We start from the raw sequence: 22,356 nt of genomic DNA on the forward strand, positions 1-22,356 counted from the left end.
AGAAAAAAATCTTTCTTGATATCTTATTAAAAAAATATGTAAATAAATTTTTATTCTTTTATTGCTTTTAATCAAGTTTTTAATTTTTATTTTAAATTAAAGAAAACTTTATAATTAATGGTATACAATCATTAATCACTATTACTATCACATTTAACATGTTGATTTATTATAATAGATGATTTAACATGTTACATATTATAATAGATGATGATATGATATAATGACGTTGTCATATAAAAATCTTAGCTTGCACCCTAGTATGTAGCACAAATAAATGATAAATGTCATGTTGACTAATTCTTGTTAATTAATTATAATATAAGAGATAGAATAAACTTAATTAAAAAGTAATGACTTGTTAGACTTTTTTAAAATATTATGTCAATTTCCTATGATATAAATAATATATATATATATATATGTATAAATCGACTTATTTATGGTTATATTCAAATTTAATTAGAAGAATTGATACATTTGACTGAAATTTGATATTCAAAACGTGGTAGCAGTACCCGCATGGTAAAAGTTTTTATTGCTGGCCTGTGGTTATAAGCATGTAGCTCGTATTGCCGGTTGATGATGAGGAAAACGGTGGCAGACATTCTTTTGGATTAGAATAGAAGAAGTCTTCATGTCTGGGATGATCAGGAATCTCCCGTCTTCTAACTGGTTTCCCGGTACGATGTTCATGAGAGTTTTTTTCACTAGTAGCCCAAATTCAGCTCAGCTCAGCCTTTCTTTTCTGTAGTCATTGATCAGCCTCACTAGAATCTCTCTGTTAAGAAGAATTATTGTCTTGAATCCATTATATCTGGAAAAAAACGAAAAGAAAAGTTGGCCAATAATTTTCATATCAAAATGGAGTGCTTCATGTTCATGTAACATAATACATGTGGTGCTTATGAGAAAAATGAGACATTTTATGAGAAGTTGCTGAATTCTAATGAATTTTAATCTTTATAATATGAAAAGGGGAATCACCATGAGATCACTGCTGCCTGAAAATTGTTTTTTTAGGCAAGTAGCATGAAAATCGTTACTTTTAAAGTGTAGAGGCTTTTTTTTTGTTTACCTAGAAAATGCAGAGAGTTTGATTGCCTCCTGGGTCATCACTTTCTTTTGAGTTATTATTCCTTGATAGTTTTCCTACGGAAAATACTGAAGGACATGAACAATATCCGCAAATAACGCTGAACGCTTTCCATCTGACTTACTAAAATAATTTATGTTGACTAGAATATTAACTGGAAATTGGGAACATCCTGCCAATCTTTATCAAGCAGATTTATATAATTCCAACAAAATTACGGGGCCGCAAGCAATAGAGTTTCCAAATCTTTAACAATGCGGGATAAGTGTAAAGAATCTATCATCAAGTGAAGTTACAACATAGGGCAAAAAAACCCGTAATGGCCAATGAACTCATAGACTATAAGAACTAGGTTGAAGCTATTGAATTCAAAATTTTGGCTCTACGAGCATGGTTTATAATTAAAGGCCAAAAGCAAAGGAAAGAAAAATTTTTTAAGGCATTGTTCATCTGCTGACGGCTGTGGTGCCTTCACCAGCATGATACAGACAAGGGGCGAAACTAGATTGCAGCTGAACTACATCCCCTCCCACACACGAGTACATGATGCTTCAAACAAGCACAGGGGTAAACATCTACTCTATGCATGACTGTAATGATGCAACTTGTATAATAGCACTTTGCCAGCAGCATTTCCAACAGTCACAAAACCACCACCAGGACTGAAATCCAAGCAGCGGGGATAATGTAAGTTCACATTCGGTGGAGGCCAATTAGAGTATACAGTAAACGATGGGACGTGTATCAGCTTCAAACTGTTTTTCTTCATGGTAGAACAGATAGCCAGTATTTGAGCATCACTATTAAACTTCATAAAATCCACTTTGGTGGTTAGATTCTCAATAGTCTTGATCGGTTTTCTTTTACCTCCCAAGAATTCGTCCCTGTTGTAAATGTTCACTATCCCACTGTCTGAACCAGCTGCAAACATTCTTCCATTCGGTGAAGTGCAAAGAGCTGTACCATTGATGCAGCCTTCATCAACAGCCTTATGGAAGCAAGTTCTTGTTCTCAAGTCCCAGTGGTAGACCTGTCCATCCCCACCAGAGCTCAATAATTGCTTCCCATCATCAGCAAAAGCTAGAGAACGGACAGTTCCATTCATTTTAAGTGTTCCAATCAGTTCCTTTGTTTTGGTTGAAACCAACAAGATATAACCTTCATTTCCCAAAAAAGCAATCGTACTAGAATCTGGGGAAACCTCAAAAACTTCCAAGCTTTTTTCCTCCCTGCCAACCAATGGCCCTATTTTATCAATTTTTGCTTTCACTAAATCAAAACAGTAGAAGAACTTCCTCCTCCCTGCTATAATGACCTGCGAACCATCAGGTAAGAAAGATGCCTTTCGAACAGGACAATCTTCAAGAAAGATGCTTTGTATTTTGGTATTCCGTTTACCATCAATCTGAAAAAACCTGACCCTCCTATCCAGTCCAGCAGCAAGTAGTAACTGAGCATTCCTATGGAACTGGACAGAATTTATTGGACCACTGGAAGGTTCCTCAGCATTTGCATCCACTAGTCTCGAATACTCAAGAAGCCCTGGCAACAATTTAACATTACTCTTCACCACAAGATCTTCATTTGTTCTCAGAATATCATCATCAACTTCGACATTTCCATAACCCTGAGCAGCTACAACACCCTTTTCTTCATCCGATAATTCATCATCATAAATAGTATCATTCCTTATCCCCGAATCTAGGTCTGCCCATTCTGTCCCTGGGTTCAGCTTAGTGTGCTGAGCCCGCAATCTAGAAATATACTCTGAACCAGAAATCAGACTCTCATCCTCTTCCTTCCTCAACTTCCTCAACCTATTAACCTTAGCTATGTTTATTGTTGTTTTTTCCTCCTCCTCATCCACCCACACAGCTTTCCTTTCCTTATTCTTCTCTTCATCATCACTTTCCTCAGGCAATTCTAAATTATTCACCGATCGGTCTAAAAAGAACAAAGTAGAACCATCTTGAGCAACAACTTGAGCATTTTCCTCGCCTGCTTTACCAAATTCAACAGGGGAATATATGGATCCAAAAAGAATGTTCTCCAGCTTTTTTATTTCTTTCTCTTGCTCCATCTCAATCTGCTTTTCCTTTTCTTTCCTTCTCTTTTTTAACCTAGAAACTTCAGAATCGGATTCCAACCCATTATCAATATCTTTGTTATCTTCATGAATTGAAGGCCCATCATCCCTTTTAGCCTTCACTCTGTTTCTAGACACTGGATTCTGAGATATCAAACTCATTTTTTTCTCTTTTCACGGTTCTGGAAAATCAAACAATGAATGAGAAAAGATTTGCAGAGTTGCCCTAGAACAGCTATAACTTTATTTTGATCACAAATAGCAGTATATCCATAAGTAAAAGTAAATTAAAACCACCTTGACAAGAGAGATATCAGTTAAACAAAGGGAAACAAAATAAAATAAAAGGGAAAGACATAAGGCTTACCTGGGTGTTTGTCCTCTGAACATGAAAGCGGGGAAGAAGAGAGACAGACGGTGGGTGTTTTCACTCAGAAAAGCGGCGTCTGTATTTCAAAGGCTATGAGCCATGAGGGTTAGTTGGGTGAGTTGGAGAAAGAAGAAGCGAACGAACTTGACACAACCATTTTTTGTCGGCCCATTTAATAATTATTGGGTTTGTTTAGAGTCCAAATTCAATATCTCCTCACTCTATTTACATATGATTTTATTGTAATTATTTTAATTAAAAAATATTTACAAGTTATTTTTTTGTAAAATGATGACTTCTTTTGGGATAAAAATTTATGAAGTCTATTTTTTCAACTTTCATTTTTAGGATTTATTATTTTCTCAAAGTATACTTTAAAAAATAGAATAAGGCTCTATAATATAATTTTATAATTTTTTTTATAGAAACACAATAACATCACTTAATTTTATCAAAAACTAAAATAGTAATGCTTAAACTTATATATATCCATCATGTTCATAAAATTCAAATTAATCTGATATTTATATCACATCAATCGAGAATATAATATTTTTATAGTATTATAAACATGTATTTAACAATTGAAATTTTAATATTATTATGAAAGATATAAGTAGACATTTTTAATTAATTTAAAATTTAAAAAAGACGATTTACTCTATATCGTAGTCACTTCATTTCATCTCAAGAGTCAAGAGACATCTAGTTCTTATAATTTAAAGACTCAATCTTGGAGGTTTTGAATTACTTTTTTTTTTTTTGTTAGGGTTAAAAAATAAAACATTGTACACTATTCTACGTCAAGCTATATTTAGACAACAAAAAAAAGAAGCTATATTTAGATAATCTGCAAATAAACAAATAGCAATACTTACTTTTAGGAAGAATTTCAAAAATGTGTAAATTTAAATTTAAGTTATTATGGTGTGTAGCTATTTTATTATTATTAATTTTGCATTGGTAAATCAATAAGTAATTAAAGAAAAAAAAAGGAGTTGTATCATTTACGCATAACTAAGCTTTTGACTTTTACTATTTTCCTAATTAACTTTATGTCATATTAATTAGGATTAACAACCCAGAAGAGTTTAGAGTTTTCAATTTTTTTTCCTTTATTAGATAATGATCATTAATTGTTGATGGGGTAACTCCAACATTATTTAAAACTAACTTTTAATTGATCGATAAATGGAGTTTAGGGGGTATAAATTATAATATTTATAATTAGTTTATCTTGATAAATATAATGCTTTTGACTTGAGCAAACTCAGTAGGAAGACAGATGTCATGAATGATAACAATCTTAACGTAAAATATTGATTCGTGAAATTACAAATTTTAGTAAATCAAAACGCATAAAGATATCAAAGATAAAATTAAAATACTTTCTATTGAAACACTCAAAGTTCCATCAAAACTTAATTATGAAACATACGATTTGCACTTAGAAATAATCATACCAAACAATGAAATGAAATTAAGCATATCTCCACCTTACATATTTAGCAATTGTTACAATGAAAACAAGTAAGAGAGAGAAAAACTAATTTCCTAACAACTTGAAATTAATTTCTCAAATTGAGGCTTGGTAAGTGGGATGCACTCTATAGTCTAATACTAGTATAGGCTGTGTGTCCATGCACTTTATTTTCTTTTTAATTTGGAGAAAGAAGATTTGAATTTTACTTTTTAGATAAAAAATTATACACTAATCAATAAATAAGATGTTTAAATGTATAGTTGTTATATAGATAGATTAATTAATATTGTTTTTCTATTCTAATAGGTTTTATTCTTTTTCTAATTTAATAGGTCATCATTTGAACGCACTGAAATTTTAGCTGATGAGTCAACATCATCATTTGTGGGGAAAGAGTATAGATTTTTAATTGCCTCACTGTTACTAATTAGAGTAAGTAGTAGGTCCGTGTTGATTTACTTTGCTTAATGTGGATTAATACCAACCAACCTTGCGTCCACCAGATTGACTCCGCTTCCTTGCTTTCCCGATTTCTCTCTTCTCCTCTCTTTCTTAATCACTCCCATATCAAATTTGTCACACCTTAATTTATCTCTTCATGTTTTTTTTTTATTCTAAATTTCTATTTCTTTCTTTATTTTTTAATTTTTTTACAATGATTTTTTAAAAAACTGAATAAAGGGTTGCTGACAATTTACAATTTCTATTATTTTATTTTAAAAAATAGGATTTTTTGTGTTGCCTTTTGATGTGTGCCACTTAATAAAAAATTTATAAATTGGCATACCATGCCATCATCAAATTGACCTGTGTTTTTTCCATAGTGTGGATGATTTTATTGAATTGACATTAAGGATTAAATTATTGAAATTGGAAAAGCAGGACTAATTAACTTCCAAAAATATAGGGATCCAAATCCGGACTTCAATCCATTTGTTACTTCTAATTATTTCATCTTCAGTTAATTTTGGTTGTAAGTTAGGAGTAGCATTATTTATTTATTTTATTTGTTTATGTGAATATTTCAATTGACTTTAATTTTCTATATACATGTTTTATGCGGATAGAGTATGAAATTCAATTATAGAATTAATAAAATAAATTGTATAAAAAAAATATAAAGAGTTTAAAATTTAGTTTTGCACCAATATAAATAGACCCATCATTTTATATATATGAATTTGTTTTTTTAATTAGGAATATATAGCAATGGTTGCTAGAAAGCAATTGGAACAAAAAGAAAAATCTTGAAAATGTTTACCTAGACAAAATGGTTCAATTTTGTTGTAGTAAATTTGTACATACAATTCTTTTTAAAATGTATCTAAAGTTACAATGAAAGTTTTTTTTTGTTATGATATACTTAAACAATACAAATATATATTTTTAATAAATAACATATATAGTAATATGTTATTTTTATAAAGCAAATTAGTATTCACAAGTATTTGCATACGCTTTTATAGTAATTCATGGCCTAAAATGATGTAATATTTTTTATCTTTTTCCTTATATATATATAAAAAAAAGTTTTACATGCATTTGCATGCTATTTTATAATAAGATCTTAAAAGATGAGATTTTTCTTCCAACTCTAAGAATAGAAAAATTCTATTTATTTCAAAAATAACTTTTTTATCTTCTAACTAATTATTTAATAACACATACTGCATTTCATGATTTTGTAAGGAAATTATCTTAATTTTTAAATACAAACAAAATTTTATTTGAATTGAAAATAAAAAGTTTTGATCTTGTCCTTGTTCTGAGTGTCTATTTTGAATTATCGATGCTCTATTAACCTGCCGTGTCTCGGATCCTACTTCAACGAGAGTTAAGTTTACAAGTACAGGTTTAAATTTATAAAAAGATTTTTTTTTTTTCATTTAGTAGTTACGTTTTTCGAATTGAAAGCGTGCATTTGTGACAAATTGATATTATATCGAACTACATGTAACGAATTTCGAAAAAGTTGCATAATAACGTGGGAGAGAATATAACAGATTCCACTATAACAAAAATATAATATGAGATTAGTTTTAGACGTATAAATAAGACTTTTCTCGCTTAAGTAGTATGTTATGCTTGACTAAACCAATATCTACCGGCAGATTTCTTCTACTCGTTATAGCATATTTTTTACAAAGGCCTGAGTGCCCACCTCCCGCGCACAGCCACGTCATTGAATGTCTTTAGTGAATGCTACAGCCGAATCCAGACTCTTTATTCTTATCAGTAATAATAGTTCCGAAAACAAAATTTAAAAATAAATTAAATAACGAAAATTCCAATATTCTCCTCCGCTTTTTTATCTTTTTAAATTCTCACCCCCAAGCAACTAGGAAAAATCAAGAGAGGAAAACTGGAGCAACCTTTTCCTTGTTAGTACTCAATGGACTCGAGCTCCAGCTGCAGGTCGCCAGCTCGATTCACCCTGGGGAAGCAGTCCTCGCTGGCGCCGGACCGGGAAGGTTCGGCTGGCGAAGCCATAGGGGCGGAGATAGAACCGAGGGTGAGGCTAATGTACATGGCTAACGAAGGGGACTTGGAAGGAATTAAGGAGCTGTTGGACTCTGGCACCAATGTCAACTTCAAAGACATCGACGGTCGGACAGCTCTCCACGTCGCCGCTTGCCAGTGCCTTACCGACGTCGTCCAATTGCTGCTTGATCGCGGCGCAGACGTCGACGCCAGAGACCGCTGGGGCAGCACTGTAATTCTCTCTTTTTTTCCTTGTTAAATTCTTTTTCTTTGCGTATTAAGGTTCTGTTGCTTATTTTTTTGCTACTTGCAAAAAATTGCTATAAATAAAAAAAAACTAATTGAAAGTAAAATTACTATTGATAAAAAGCAAACAAATGACAAAAGGCAAAAACTAGAATTGTTCCTTCTAAAAGTGAAATGATGCATTTTATTATTCAATAAGTTTTGTTTTTAACATTTCAAAATTATGTTTGCTTTTGTATCCAAACCAAACACATTACTTGCTTTTCGCTTTGATAGCAAAAGGAATGATCAAAAAGTAACTAAATTGTTCATTTTGGGAGAATCATTGAAATGGGAATTATTTGGTTAATGTTGTGCATTAAAGATAAATAAAAATATTGAATGGATGATTTTGTTTAAACAGCCGCTTGCTGATGCGGTGTACTATAAAAACCAAGACGTGATCAAGCTTTTGGAGAAGCATGGTGCGAAGTCTCCGGTATTTAATTAACTTTGTTCTTGCCGCTAATGATATTTGCTTTGATTTGTTAAGTTTGGTTTCACACTATCAAGTGTAGCTTCATGATTAAATGTCTTTATATTTTTTTTTGGGCAAATTCTGGGATTTTAGATAGCTCCAATGCATGTTCAAAATTCTCGTGAAGTGCCAGAGTATGAGATTGATTCTAGTGAGCTTGATTTTTCTAACAGTGTCCATATCACAAAGGTAATTTTAAACCTTATTCTTTTGTCTGTCTATGGCTGTAATTCACTATTTGCTAGATTGTCATATTACTTTTGGTTACCTTTTACCATTGCTTACATTGTTATTGTACTTGCGGTGAGAAGTACATTTTTATGTTTGCATGCTAGCTTAAGGTATTAAGTTTCATCTCTGTCCACAAACTATAGTACATTTTCTGTTTATGCGCACACCAGAATGAGATTGTTTGTCTTCTAATGTGATAAGACATGTAAACCATTACAATTCTAACACAGTTGGTCTATGCATATTTGTGTTCAAACTTGAAAAATAATTCTCATATAGCTAAGTCACCTGAGAGACTTGAATGCACAAGCTTCCCCATCTTTTTGTAGGGGGTACTATGTCAATCAGGATCAAGCACGCCATCTCACTAATTATTAATTGTTAAATTTTAACATAGGGAACATTTCGCGTAGCATCTTGGCGGGGCATTAAAGTTGCTGTTAAAACACTTGGAGAGGAAGTTTTTACTGATGAGGACAAAGTGTGGGTTGGTTTTATATCATTTGTGATTTTCCTTCTTTGTTTAAGTTTTGGTGCTTTATCTCCAGTTTGTTTGTGTCAAATCTAATTTGTGATTTAATGTTCTTGATTATTCCTAGTCTCTGAGGTTTTGACATGTTGTTGGCATTTCAGTAAGGCATTCAGGGATGAGCTTGCATTGCTTCAGAAGATACGCCATCCAAATGTTGTCCAATTTTTGGGTGCTGTAACCCAAAGCAGTCCGATGATAATTGTTACAGAGTACTTACCTAAGGTTTGATCTTGTTCTGCACTTGCTACAACAGCGATAAGTTTGTTTCAGTTTGTTTTTTTCCTTTTTTTTATATGGTTATATGGTCAATTGGCATTTGGCTCTTTGCCCTGAACCCTTAAAAAAAGATTGATGTACATTGCTATCGTTATATATTCATGAACTTTGTTGTTAGATACATTGTTTATTTCATAGTTTACTTGATATAAATAAAGGAAAAATATATTAGTGTTTTTTATATGGTTTTGTTATAGTGTAGAACTTAGTATGGAATTCCCATGGAGCTGTTGAGATTAATGAAATATAACATTATTAAGAAAATAGTGAACTTTATTTTTTTCATTGCTATTCTAGTAGCAATGCCTTTTAACCTATTCCCCTTTTTCATTTACTAGTTTATAAATGCAGGTTGGAGTCATTCTTGGTATACCACAAAGCAAATCACCATTGTGACTTTGCAAATCATTAATTTGTGAAGTGAAGTATAAGTTAAAGTTACACCTAAATTCTTAAAGTAGTTTTGGTAATTTTGGCATGGCCTTTGGCACATTTCACTTGGCCAACAAGCTACTTGTTTGATATTTGTTCAATTGCAACCAGTGCTAGGCCCATATGAAATATGGTTATGTCCAGGCTAAAAATTTCTGTATCACATAGAGATATTCAGCCTTTTCTTTTTAAGTTATCTCATAGCCCTAATACCACTGCATACAGTTCTTTAATACTTGTCTGCCCACTTTCAAATGATGTACACTTTTGTATTATGATGAGTATATGCTTGAGATTTCAAGGCCATAGACATGTTCGCATGCTTACTTGTGCTTTATTTCTAGATATTCTGAAGCTGCTGCATCTGTACTAAAGTAGAACCATATGTCATAATTCATTTTTAGAAAAGCCCTAGGTTAAGAAGCATCTAACTTAAGTTGCTAAGTTTGAAATTCCGCCCCCTACAATCCAACCTTTCTGGAAGAAAATGGCTGAATGTTGGATGTCAAAATCTTTGATGTCCAGTAATAGTAATAGGATATCCAAACTTTTATGATGCCTGTTTTGGGGCCATTACATGAAATGTCTATTAAATTTTTTATTTTTCGCGCTAAGCCTTTATAGATTCCCTCCTCTTCAAGAGGGAGGAGAATTCCCTACTCTAGGCGGCATATTAGAGTACCATATACGTACAATTACTACATATTTGAGATTACTAGTTTAAACAAAATAAGGGAGTAGAAATGCTCTCATTTAATTTGCTGGTAGTCTCTCATGATCTCCCAAGTCAATGACACTCTTCTTTCTTTTCTTTACCCCTTGCGGGTGCATTGTAGGCTGTAGGAAAACCAGAATAAGAGAAATTGGGAAAGGAATTACTTTTGGTTCTTGGACCAATAACTAATGTCTTCATTTTTGTGAAAGAATAATAATTAATCTTGTCTGGTTAAATTACTTTTGCACATTTATTTAATATTCATTGATCTTTTGTACCATATCAAGTATACATATAAGCTTTTTCTTTCATGTACTTTTTTGCAGGGAGATCTTCGAGCATATTTGAAGCAAAAAGGTGCATTAAAGCCAACAACTGCTGTTAAGTTTGCACTTGATATTGCTAGGTTGGTTTGGCGGCTGGGAATTTGTTTATGAGTTTCTGATTGGCTGGTGTCTCTCTCTAGTTTCACAGAGTGTCCTATTAATCAACATTTTTATGTGCATATTATTACATCATCTTTTCATTCAAATGAGTTTGTTTTTCCAAGTCCATGCCTTTTATAATTGTTGGGATTAAATTTCGTGGATGCCCTTTGGGGTTAGGCATATGACAGAAACTTCTCTTCAAATTCATATCGAGCATGTGAAGTGGGTGTTTAACTAAAGTTTAAATCATTTTACATGAACCATGCATTATTAGGGGGAAAGGATTATGCTGAGATGGTGTTGGTACTTCAATGAATTATGTTAGGATCGGTTGGTGGTAGCACAGTTGTTTGTGATCTGATGAACATGAAGATGATGAAAGAGATTGTAAGAATGAATCGCTATAACTGACTTGCAGTGTAGCACAGATTTGTGATTGCAAAATGTTTGCTAATGCACTATGCAATTAATTAATGGCTGGGAAAAGGAATTATGTGCAAGATAAATTAAGCAGAAATGGGGAAAAGTCGGTGAAATAAAAGTTTCAGTAATCATGTAAAAGATAACTTTAGATGGTTTTGAATGTCATTACATATACAAAACTAGTAAGATTTCTAGATTGTTGCTGTGATATTATAGAAACAGAAAAAGATGGTGGAATGCAACAACATCTACTAAATATCTCTGCTCCACGTTTTGGCTGATTCTGGACAATGATTCTTTAAGGAATATGGAATCAGCAAAAAATTATTGTCTTGCCATTGGGTAGAAAGGATTCCTTGGGCAAGCTTTTTTTTTTTTTTCAAAATTTGAAAAATTTTACCCTACTCTATTTCAATTGATTATTACCTGCTTCATTCTAATGATTTACTGGTACCTCAATAAAACGCCACTATCTATTGCAGGGGAATGAATTATTTGCATGAGCACAAACCTGAAGCAATAATTCATCGGGATCTTGAGCCTTCGTAGGTCTTCCTCCTTAAATATATATTCTGGTTACCTTAATTTTTCTCATTACTTTTCAGGCATGGAACATGCATTATTAATACCCAAATGGGCAAAATTACTGAACGCTTGTCGTTGTTTTACGAGTAAGATAACAGAAATATACTGCGCGATGATTCTGGGCATCTGAAAGTTGCAGACTTTGGAGTCAGCAAGCTGCTCAAAGTTGCAAACACAGTTAAAGAAGACAAACCAGTGACATCTCAAGAGACTTCTTGTAAGTTTTCTGCATTGGGGAAAACTCCGTATCCTCCATTGTCATCTGTTAGTACTAGGCAGGGTTGCTTGTGAATTATTGGACTAGTCATTTGTTTTGGCCTTTCTTGAGAAAGCCAGAGGCAGGCTGAGTGATTTGTCTTTTTGGTTCCTAATTAATGGTTTATGTTGTCTGATTGTTTACTGGAAAAGCATGTTAAGATCGCAGCTAAATCTTTTTGTTTGCCATGTGGCTTTGCAGTTTGCTAAATTTGAATTAAAGTATTAAATGCTAAATATCCCTTCATTTTAATGGTAAAATTACATCATGATGTATCCATCCTTCTGAGCAGGCCGATATGTTGCACCAGAAGTTTATAGAAACGAAGAATATGATACTAAAGCAGACGTGTTTTCATTCGCTTTGATCTTACAAGAGGTTAGATTTTTTTTCTAACTCAAAAACTTATCTTGCAAGTTGCAATATTGCTAATACATGTGTAACTATTAAGTTACACTTAGGGTGCAAGTGGTAGTCATGGAAACTGGCCCCAGCTCCGGGCAAAGAAAAATTATGTGATTTTTTGTTTTAAATTTATTAATTAGGCCTCTTATAGTTGGACTTGATAAGCAGGTTTCATCTTTACCTTCTCAATTCATCTTCCAAAACTTTGAAACCTTCTACAATATATTATAATTTAGGACTTGAGTTAAAAACTGCAATATTTTATTTTAATAAAAGTTGCCTTTATGTGATGTCAAAGGTTAAAGGAATATCAGAATTCAAAACTTAAAATGGCAGGAATTTATAAATCTCTTTTTTGATTTTGATTTTGTTTGTTTATAAATCCTGCTTTGCATTTTGCAAAATCTTTCTTTCTGTTCATTTTATGTAGATTGCTTTATTCTTGATGTCTTAGAGTAATATCTGATATTTACGTAGTGTAATGTTGATAGAAGAATTTTATATCCATATTGTGTTTTAACATTTGGAGTTAAAGAGAATTCAATCATGTCATGTGCAGAATTTCTAACATCAACAAACTCACAACTTTGATTAATAACTTTTATGTTTACAAGGAGGTCCCTTTGTCTTTGAAAGTTGGAATATACATATATGTATATATGTGCATATATATGTGTGTGCATGTGTGCTTGTATCTATGTGGATGAACTTTCCCAATGCTTTATGTCTCCATCACTGCTCTTATCGTACATAAGGAATGAAATACGCTGGAGATATAGGCATATAGCTGCTTGATCTTATATGGTTGAAAACCAAGTCCGTGATCACATTTTGTATCTGATGGGACAAATGTATTTGATACAGAAGTATATTACACTCAAATGCTTTTCTCATATGAATATGTGAATTTTCTTTGCTATGCACAAAATCATTAAGGTTTTAATACAGTTGTCTGAAAAAATTTGGTCTTATTGTTATATGATTTAAAACTCTAAACTAACTAAACTACTTCTAACTGTAATGAACGATACAACTACTAACGCCCAGTTTGGTTGATAGCTTTGCTATTTACTTTTTGCTTTATATTTTTTTGGTAGAAAACAAAAGGCAAATAGCAAAAGCGTCAATTAGATATAGTATGTTTGGTTGGGGGAATGGCTTTATTCTCAAGGAATTTTGGTTTCTTTGTTTGGTTGAAAAATGGTCCATGCAATGGCTATTCTTCAAAATCCTTTAAAACTAAAGAATAGCTAATACCACTTTACCCCATGGTATTAGCTATTCCAAGGTTGAGGAATAAATTCAAAAATTGATAAAAATAAAAATATCCCTTACAAGTTTGAAAAATTACAATTTTATTTGTATAAAATATTATTTTTCTCTCTCACCTCTTTCTCTCACTTGATTCCAACTTTTAATAAAATATTAATATTTTAAAATATTAATATTAAATTATAAATAAAATAATAATATTTAAATTATCAATTATTAATAAAATAAATTATAAATTATTTCTATTTAAAAACAAAATAAATTAAAAATAAATAAACATAATATCATTTAAATTATATAAACAATATTAATAATTAAATCATCAATTATTAATATTTTAAATAAATTACCAATTATTAATATTAAAAAAAATAATAAAATAAAAAATTAATCATAATAATATTTAAATTAAAAAAATATTGATATTTAAATTATCTATTATTAATATTTTAAATAAATAATCAATTATTAATTTTTAAAAATAAAATAATTGATCATAATAATATTTAAATTAAATAAAATATTAATATTTTAAAATATAAATAATTAAATTATAAATAAATATTAATATTGAAGTTATCAATTATTAATATTTTAAAAATAAAATAAAAATTAATCATAATAATAGTTAAATTAAATAAAATATTAATATTTAAATTATTAATTATTAATATTTTAATTAAATTTTAGATTATTAATATTTAAAAAATCTAATAAAAATAAGATGTCATATAAATAATAAAGGGTGTTTTTGTTTTTTTATTTTCTATTCCTTTCTTATTCCAAAATTATTGTTACCAATCAAACACTACAATAAGTCATAATAATTATTCCTGTCTTATTCTCTTTGTCATACCAAACTAAGTAATAACTATTCTATTCTATTCCCACATAATAAATATTCTATTCTATTTTTGTCTATTCCGCCAACCAAACGTACCAATAGAGTTTAAATAAACTATTCTGTTTTTTTTATGGGCTAAATAAACTTTTCTAAGCATAATAAGAAAATAAAGTAAAAGTAACAATAATAAAAATTAATTTTATCTTATCTCTCACCGCATGTATGAGTTAGTATGCGTGCGCATGTCTGATTTAATAAATTGTTATTTGGAACCTTCCCAGTTTATCCTCTCAACTCTCAGGTTTTAGTATCTCTTTCTCTCTTTTTTTTTTTTTTTTGCATGGCACTTGGTCATAGTTGCATGGATAAGATCTATGGGGTGTTTTGGTTTTGTTATTTTATAAAGACTGACTGATACATGTAGATGTTGCAATAATATGTCATTTATCATTGCTCTAGATGATTGAAGGTTGTCTACCATTTCATTCAAAGCAAGAAAATGAAGTCCCTAAAGCATATGTTGCAAATGAGCGCCCACCATTTCGAGTTCCTGCAAAGTACTATTCTCATGGGTTAAAGGAGTAAGTCCTTATGTGAACTCTATTTCTTTTCTTCTTCCTAAATCCCTTCTGAATGCGTGAATGAATTTACAAAGCCTTGTTGCTACTTAAATAAGCATAATTTTATCTACCATTATTTTTGACCTAATTTATCTGAGCTCCAAAAAAGTTTTTAATAAAAAGGAAATTTACCTTTGCATTCTTGTCTACTTTCAAGTTTCTACTTCTAGTGCTGCTGGCCTGCTATGAACATTATTTATTAGAGCATCTACCTGGAGTTTGTAGCTTGTCATGCGTAGTGGCTCTTGTTAACCGCTCTGCTGGCCAGCATGGCTGAATTCAATAAGATCTGAGAAAGCATGAAATTGATATCAAATCAATCAAGATCTTGGATAGATATACCTTGGAAGGATCAAGACTGCTGTCATTTGGCTGTTGGTTTAACACCATTTGAGTTTGAACTTGTTATAATTGGAATTGCTCAGAGAGAAAAAGAGGGGGGGGGGTGGGAGTGGAGAGTGTGGAAGAGGAAAATAAAGTTATATTTGTTTTGTAATCTTTGTATGAGTTGCCCATGAATTCTTAAGAATGTTGCTTGTCAGCCATTTTTGCATTTCATCCAGCCACATGGCTTCCTGCTTCAAGTTCTTGAGCCTCAAATGTCCTATTGTACTTATAACTCAGAAAAAGTAATAGGGGATTCAGAGGTGGCTATTTTATCCTTTCTCTTGTTTTGTTTTTTGACATAAATTTAGTGATAAGTTTTTAAAGCAAATCAAAGGATCTTCATAAGTCCTTAATGTATTTTTCTTCTTTTTCTTACTAAAATAGATCCCTTATGTTTTCTGCAGGTTAATTGAGGAATGCTGGAGTGAGGAGCCATTCAAGAGACCACCATTTAGGCAGATAATTACAAGGCTGGATCACATAAGTAACCAACTTGCTCATAAGGGGCGTTGGAAGGTCTCATCTCTCTCTCTCTCTCTCTCTCACACACACACACACACCCACCCACCCACCCAGATAGGGTGTGAGTGGGCTTTGTACCTGCATTTTTGTGCATAAACCAACTTTTTGTGGTCTTTTGTGTTGTATATCTTCCTCTTTCAAAATAATGCATAGAAATGTAGCTGCATTTTTTCATTGAGAAAAGGGCTTTCTGGGGTGATTATTCTAAAAATTGGGGGAACAGTGGCAGCAGTGGGGAGTTTGATTATCATGATGTATATCAACGAGGTTTAATGCTAAAAATTTCCGTGCAAGGAAAATTTGTGATGATAAAGGCAGAATATAAGATGGATAGCAAGAAAAGCGGGTATCAGGAATAAGACATTTTAAACTCTTCTTTTATAGGTCCAATATCTTGGTCCATCCGACAAGATTCTTTGTATTAACATGTTGCTTGAATTTTAAAAACTGTTTAGAAAGAACAATAAGTTTTAGTTCCGATGTGCAATGGACCATGAGTACCTGGCAGAGGCGGAGCCTCCTTACATTCCCCCCACCAAAATTTAAATTTTTTTTTACATATTATATAAAATTTTTAATAATTTTTTTAATGACCTTTTAAAATAGTTTTTTATTTAACAATTAATACAAATAATAAATAATAAATTAAATAATTTCATATGCGTTACTCAATTTTAATATTTTTTTGTTTTTTTCTTTCAATTTATTTTATTATTATTTATATTTATTAATTATTTTTATTCTATTTACTCATATATTTTAAATTTTTATAAATTTTTTTCACAAATTTTTATGAATAATTAATCATATTCTTTTTTTTTATTATTATGTCATATGTAGATTCTATCTTCTACTTGTCATGTTTTTTTTTTTATTATGTAAATTTTATTTTTTATGATTTTAATATTTAAAAATAAATAAATTATTATGTAATTCTTAAATATAAGTTGTAGTGTTGCACTGTTGCTTAGAATTTTATCAATATATTATGTTTTATTCAAAATAACCAATACGTTTTAGCATATATGTTGCAAAACTTAAATAATAAAGATATACATACAAATTGGTAGAATGATATAATTGTATTTTTGTTCAATACAATTTTATTTATTATATATTTTTAATGACTCTTAAAATATTTTTTATTTAATAATTATTTTTATACCTCAAATTGTTTGATAAAATTAGAGTCATTATAGTTAGCATATTGTTAATTAAGCCCAACAAATATATTCTAAACTAATATATTAAGTCTATCAAATTTAAAAAATATAAAAGTGAGTCTAGTAATTTAAACTCATTAAGTTTTAATAGAAATCTAAGTTTATCATAACATATTATATTTTAAGAGTCCAATTTAATAGTTTATAATAACATATTATATCTTAATAGTTCAACCCCATAACTCAATACATTAATTAGCAATTTAAGAGATAAATAGAAAATAAGATGAGAGCTAGAACACACAAAGTAAATAGACAATTAATTTGAATTTGAAAAATTATTTTTTCTTCCATTCTTGTGCACAGAGAGTGAGAGAAACTTCTTTCATGGTTTCATTTAGTCATATATATATATATGACACCATCATTACTGTTAATGTGTATTTTTTTATATGTCTAATGTCTTATGAATTTTATTTAATCTTTTAGATGAGTGAGTGATAATTGAATTATATATAGAGTTCTATTTGATTGTTTAATGTCTCTTTCTGTTTGACCTCTCTTTAAAAATGCTCTAGTTCCGCCCTTGGAACCGAGGCTTTGATATTCTGAGTTCATAGTTATCTGAATGTCTAGTGTTTGCCTTCTTCATATAAGATCTCAGCTACTTCCAGCTTTTGAGTATTCTGGAGCTGTAAGGTGGCTTTGATGGTCTAGGTTGGTGTCAGCATTGAGTTTCCTGGGTCCCGTGGGTGTCTCAGCAATGCTTGACATGTTTTGTTTCCTACATTCCTATTATTGTGTATATGCATGTGCTGGATTACCTCTTCTGTCTAAGCTTGCTTGGTGAGTCTGAACCAGAAGTTTCTGTGGTGTTGTTCCATTGCACAGGTTGGACCGCTTAAGTGTCTGAAGAACTTTGAGAACATGCTGAAGAGAGATCGTTTGAATCCTAGCAGTCGTTTATCTCGCTCCACAACCAGATGCTGAATTTTTATAAGCTTTCTTGATCTTAATAAACAACAAATGTACATATAATCTGGCCTTTATTTCAGTTTAGTTCTCCAATCGGGTCATTTTGCGTATGTTGTTGTGTTCATCTCTCACTCCATTTGACTTGCTTTTTATATGTATGTAGACAAAGATCCAGCATCTCGAGCATCCTTGTTGATAGCTTTGTTTGGAAATGTTAAACATTTTGTGGGAATGCAGAGATCAGTGTCAATTTTCTTACCATTCAAGGGATCACTCCTCCAATCAACGCTACTGATATAATTCTATCCAAAGATAATCCTCAATGTTTTTTGCAATTATAATAACAAAGCTAAAAAATTGAAATGAGAGTCTCACATAAAAACTAAAACAACTAATATAAAAGGGGATTTTAGTACCAATGAATTTCATTCAAATGCATCAAAAGTTCTCACAAACTTCCATTACTGGGATAATTTATGTGAGAATAGGAAACTCTTCAAGAGAAAAGCCATGTGTTATTCGGTGCTTGTTCTATCTGAAACAGAAAGCAAGGTATTACTGCCATTACTTCATGCAAGATGACTATAGAACTCCAAAACCTTGGGGTGAGCCTTAATCTTCGAGGGACTGAAACCAGATAAATGAAGGCCATCTAAGCTTCTTACACGGGAAAGTGCAACATAAACCATACCATACCCAAAAGCTCTAGAGAGATCAGTATGAATACGGTCAAGACTCATTCCTTGACACTTATGAATACTTAGAGCCCATGCCAAGACAAGGGGTAATTGCAGTCTCCAAGCAACAGGCCTTGATCCTACCATTACATACCACTTTTGTGGTTCAATAACCATTTCTGGGCCTGAATCAAATTTGACAACTGGCAAGAGATTGTCAGGACTTAGGACCGTGCCACCCTTTGTCTCTGTGAATCCAGTGACAATACCAGTTGCACCGTTCACAAGTCGATGCATAACATTCAAATTCTTTATCAGCATTACCCTTGCGCTTTTGCACACTACAAGTTTGTCAGGAGCTAGCCCTAATGCAAGCTGCCTCTTCCAAGGCTTTTTGCCTCGATCAATAGCCTCATAGATAACCTGTTCCTCAGATAAGGCTTTCATTTTCTCCTCATTTACTTTGTTCACATCATCAATCCTTGGATAGAGCCGTACCGCCGACGGATGAGGCTCAGAGGCTGAGCATGATTGTTTTAGAAACTGCAAGTCTTCAGGATCACTGTTGCCTCTCCTAACACCCTGAAGTAATTTAATGAACCTATTTTCTGATTGCCTAAAAATCTTGGTAAGCTCAACCTGTATATCAAAGCTTGCATCCCAACAATCAGCTTCAAAGGCAAATTCTTTGCGTGATGGATCATGACCCTTAAAAATGGGAGGTAACTGAAAAAAGTCCCCACTCACAACAAGCCTAATTCCACCCCACACCTTATCCGATTCACGAACAGTTTTTGCTATATATTCAAGTTTGTCAAACAAATCCGCATCCACCAAGCTAATTTCATCAATAACCAACACTTGTGCCTTATTCCACCTTCTACGAGCCTCCCTATCATTTAAAACCAAATCTAGCAACATTCCACGATTACCATCACCAATTCTTATACCAGCAAACGAGTGCAGTGTCTGTCCACCAAGAGCGCATGCTGCAATCCCAGTGGATGCAGTCACAAAAACCCCTGACTCTCCATAAGTCTTTTTCAATATTTTGATTATATGCTTTAGCAAAACTGTTTTCCCAGTCCCTGCAGAGCCAGTAATAAACACGGAAAGGCCACCACGAACATGATCTAACACATTATTCTGTTCATCAGTCAATTTAATTTTGGCTTTATGGACTTTGGGTTTATTCTTCTTGACCTTATTTCCACTCTCGTAAGCCTTTTGAACAATGCTATTGCTAAAACTATGGCTGCAATAATTTCTGTACACAGATATTGCATTGGCAAAAAACTTCATACCCATCATTTTTCTCATTCAAGTCCTTTTCTGGGTACTCAGAATTCTTCTAATCTTATACTACAATTTTCTCAAGAGTACAAGCTGATGAGACCAAATAAACAGGAGTAAACATCTTCAGCATGAACCCACTGCCCTAAACAAAATTCGAAGACCCAAGTCTTGACATCTAAATGTAATGACAAGAACAAAGAAAGTAAAGGAATGGGCTGCTTACCATTTAAAGAATAACTGGTTACTCGAGTGGATATCAGTCTTCTGGGTTAGTCTACCAGACGGAAGAAAAGCTCCAGCCTCCAGCAGAGACATCTCTGTTGTTCGGCTTCTAGCTTTCAAGTTGGGTTGGATTTAAACTCCGAAAATAGAGGACTTTGAAAATAGGGTAAAATACTCTTTATCACTATTAGTCATAATTTTATTTTAATTTTCAAAATGTCATTTAAAAGGATAAACATGGTCAATAAAAAAATAAAAAATTTAAAATAATTTTTTATTAATTTTAAAAATTATTATTATTTTAATATTTTCACGTTATTAAATTAATGAAAACATTGATAATTAGTTGAAGACATTTTATTAAAATAAAAGTATTTATTTTAAAAATTAATAGATTGGAAATTTGATTAAAATTTAAAAATTATTTTACTTTTGAAATAAGATATTAGTCACTTTACAAGATAATAATCACACTATTTATATAGAGTTTATAAAATAAAAAAAAATATTAAGAGATTTAATTTCAATAAATAATATTTACATTAAATTTTAATATTAATTTAATTTAATTTAAATTTAAATATTCATAATTAAATTTAAAAATTTAAATCAGAGCGCGTTACGTGGGCGTGGGCTGGACTTATTATCTAGAGTCTGTTCAGATTGTCTGATCTACTTAGGTGTTTCTTGACCTGTGTGGTCTACTTGAGTTGCTTACTTGTACTAGTTTGTACTCTTTGAACCATGACACTTACGCAATCTCAAAATGGACTGGCCATTTAAAACAAAAAATCTATGGGCTTCCTTTCTTTCTTTTTTTTAGAAATAAATAAATGTGCCAATTAGATAAATTTATTTGTAATGTTTTAAATTTTGGATATATAAATAATAATTCAAAATTTTAAAGCAAGAAAGACCTTGCACTTGTGATTGAGAATAAACTCATTACAATTGAAAAATATGATTGCAAATTTTATTAATTTGGCATTACATCTGAGTGTCAAGTTTTTTTTTTTTTGTTCTTATGAAAAAAGTTTTGACATGAATGAAATAGGGTCACCATTTTGGGCTTAAGTGTATTTTTCATTTATCTTTTTTTTTTGTTGAAAAATCAAGATAGATTTTTACCCTTTTTAAAAAATTGAAGTACAAAAATGATAAAGAAGCAACTACTTAACGAACAAAAATTGAAAACAAATTTTGAGATGAGCATTACAAATATTTTCTAGTTAAAACATATGTGATGTTTGATATTTTACAGAAAATGTGATTGCTGGACATATGATTATTAAAAAGTGTCGTGACGTGCGGGTCCGGGAACCCGTCCGCCAGACGCGGGCGAAAATTAAATATTCGCGAGTGTGGGAGTCGCCACCAATCTTTTTTATCTAGGTGTGATTGGTCACCTATTAACTCGATTCTTAATCGACGAAGCCCTAAATTAATTTTAGGTCCGTCGAAAGAACGAGAACTGGTCCACGTTTTTTTAGAGATGGGTTCGGGAGTGCGATTACGCACGGAGAAGGGTTAGCACCTCCGTGACGCCCGTTCTACGAACGGTACCATTTAATCTTAAGTTATCTTAATATAGCATTTTCTTAGTTTAATCCCTATTTTATTAATTAAATTTTTATTGAATTGTCAGACTGAGTTTTTCACTTGGTCTTACGTATGCATATGATGCAAGCGTAGAATGATGTCGTAACTTGTTTATTTTAAATGATGGAGTCGGTAATCTTTTATTGGAAAATTATTCGAAGACTATCCCAACGCTTTGGTGAAGTCTCGAAATTCTCCTCACCTAGAGATATCCCCG

The 22,356-nt window shown here is 31.7% G+C and overlaps 2 protein-coding genes and 1 pseudogene across 5 annotated transcripts; 1 reads left to right on the top strand and 2 right to left on the bottom strand.

The window, feature by feature from the left end:
- Window positions 1-1,436: 1,436 nt before the first annotated feature.
- Window positions 1,437-3,687, bottom strand: LOC18612132 (U3 small nucleolar RNA-associated protein 18 homolog pseudogene; annotated as a pseudogene). Its single transcript, XR_016024198.1, has 2 exons — window positions 3,550-3,687; window positions 1,437-3,364 (listed from the first exon to the last, which is right to left on the bottom strand). The product of XR_016024198.1 is annotated as a U3 small nucleolar RNA-associated protein 18 homolog pseudogene (transcript).
- Window positions 3,688-7,367: 3,680 nt separating this feature from the next.
- LOC18612133 (Integrin-linked protein kinase family) lies at window positions 7,368-18,581 on the top strand. 3 transcript variants are annotated; one of them, XM_007048753.3, is made up of 12 exons: window positions 7,369-7,748; window positions 8,166-8,240; window positions 8,373-8,468; window positions 8,908-8,993; window positions 9,144-9,264; window positions 10,792-10,871; window positions 11,799-11,861; window positions 12,000-12,118; window positions 12,450-12,535; window positions 15,138-15,259; window positions 16,090-16,201; window positions 18,262-18,581. In XM_007048753.3, exons 1-12 carry the CDS (start codon window positions 7,428-7,430, stop codon window positions 18,358-18,360), a joined length of 1,380 nt encoding a protein of 459 aa, XP_007048815.1. In that variant the 5' UTR covers window positions 7,369-7,427; the 3' UTR covers window positions 18,361-18,581. The 3 variants fall into 3 exon arrangements, with proteins under 3 accessions (XP_088664305.1, XP_007048815.1, XP_007048816.1); XM_007048754.3 differs by lacking the exon at window positions 8,373-8,468; XM_088808179.1 differs by lacking the exons at window positions 16,090-16,201; window positions 18,262-18,581 and having other exon boundaries at window positions 7,368-7,748; window positions 15,138-15,263.
- Window positions 18,582-18,752: 171 nt separating this feature from the next.
- Window positions 18,753-20,681, bottom strand: LOC18612134 (uncharacterized). The gene is made up of 2 exons (XM_018117227.2): window positions 20,542-20,681; window positions 18,753-20,455 (listed from the first exon to the last, which is right to left on the bottom strand). Exon 2 carries the CDS (start codon window positions 20,340-20,342, stop codon window positions 18,915-18,917), a length of 1,428 nt encoding a protein of 475 aa, XP_017972716.2. The 5' UTR covers window positions 20,343-20,455; window positions 20,542-20,681; the 3' UTR covers window positions 18,753-18,914.
- Window positions 20,682-22,356: the final 1,675 nt, after the last annotated feature.

The sequence above is a fragment of the Theobroma cacao genome, chromosome 1, assembly GCF_053813885.1.
Source record: "Theobroma cacao isolate CCN51 chromosome 1, ASM5381388v1, whole genome shotgun sequence".
In the NCBI taxonomy this organism is placed as follows: domain Eukaryota; kingdom Viridiplantae; phylum Streptophyta; class Magnoliopsida; order Malvales; family Malvaceae; genus Theobroma; species Theobroma cacao.

Excerpts from the sequence above, each read along its gene's own strand:
- LOC18612133 (XM_007048753.3), top strand. The coding sequence starts at position 7,428 with ATGGACTCGAGCTCCAGCTGCAGGTCGCCAGCTCGATTCACCCTGGGG. Across the intron at positions 8,469-8,907 it reads ACAGTGTCCATATCACAAAG|GGAACATTTCGCGTAGCATC; the intron begins GTAATTTTAAAC and ends ATTTTAACATAG. Across the intron at positions 12,119-12,449 it reads GACATCTCAAGAGACTTCTT|GCCGATATGTTGCACCAGAA; the intron begins GTAAGTTTTCTG and ends CCTTCTGAGCAG.
- LOC18612134 (XM_018117227.2), bottom strand. The coding sequence starts at position 20,342 with ATGAGAAAAATGATGGGTATGAAGTTTTTTGCCAATGCAATATCTGTG.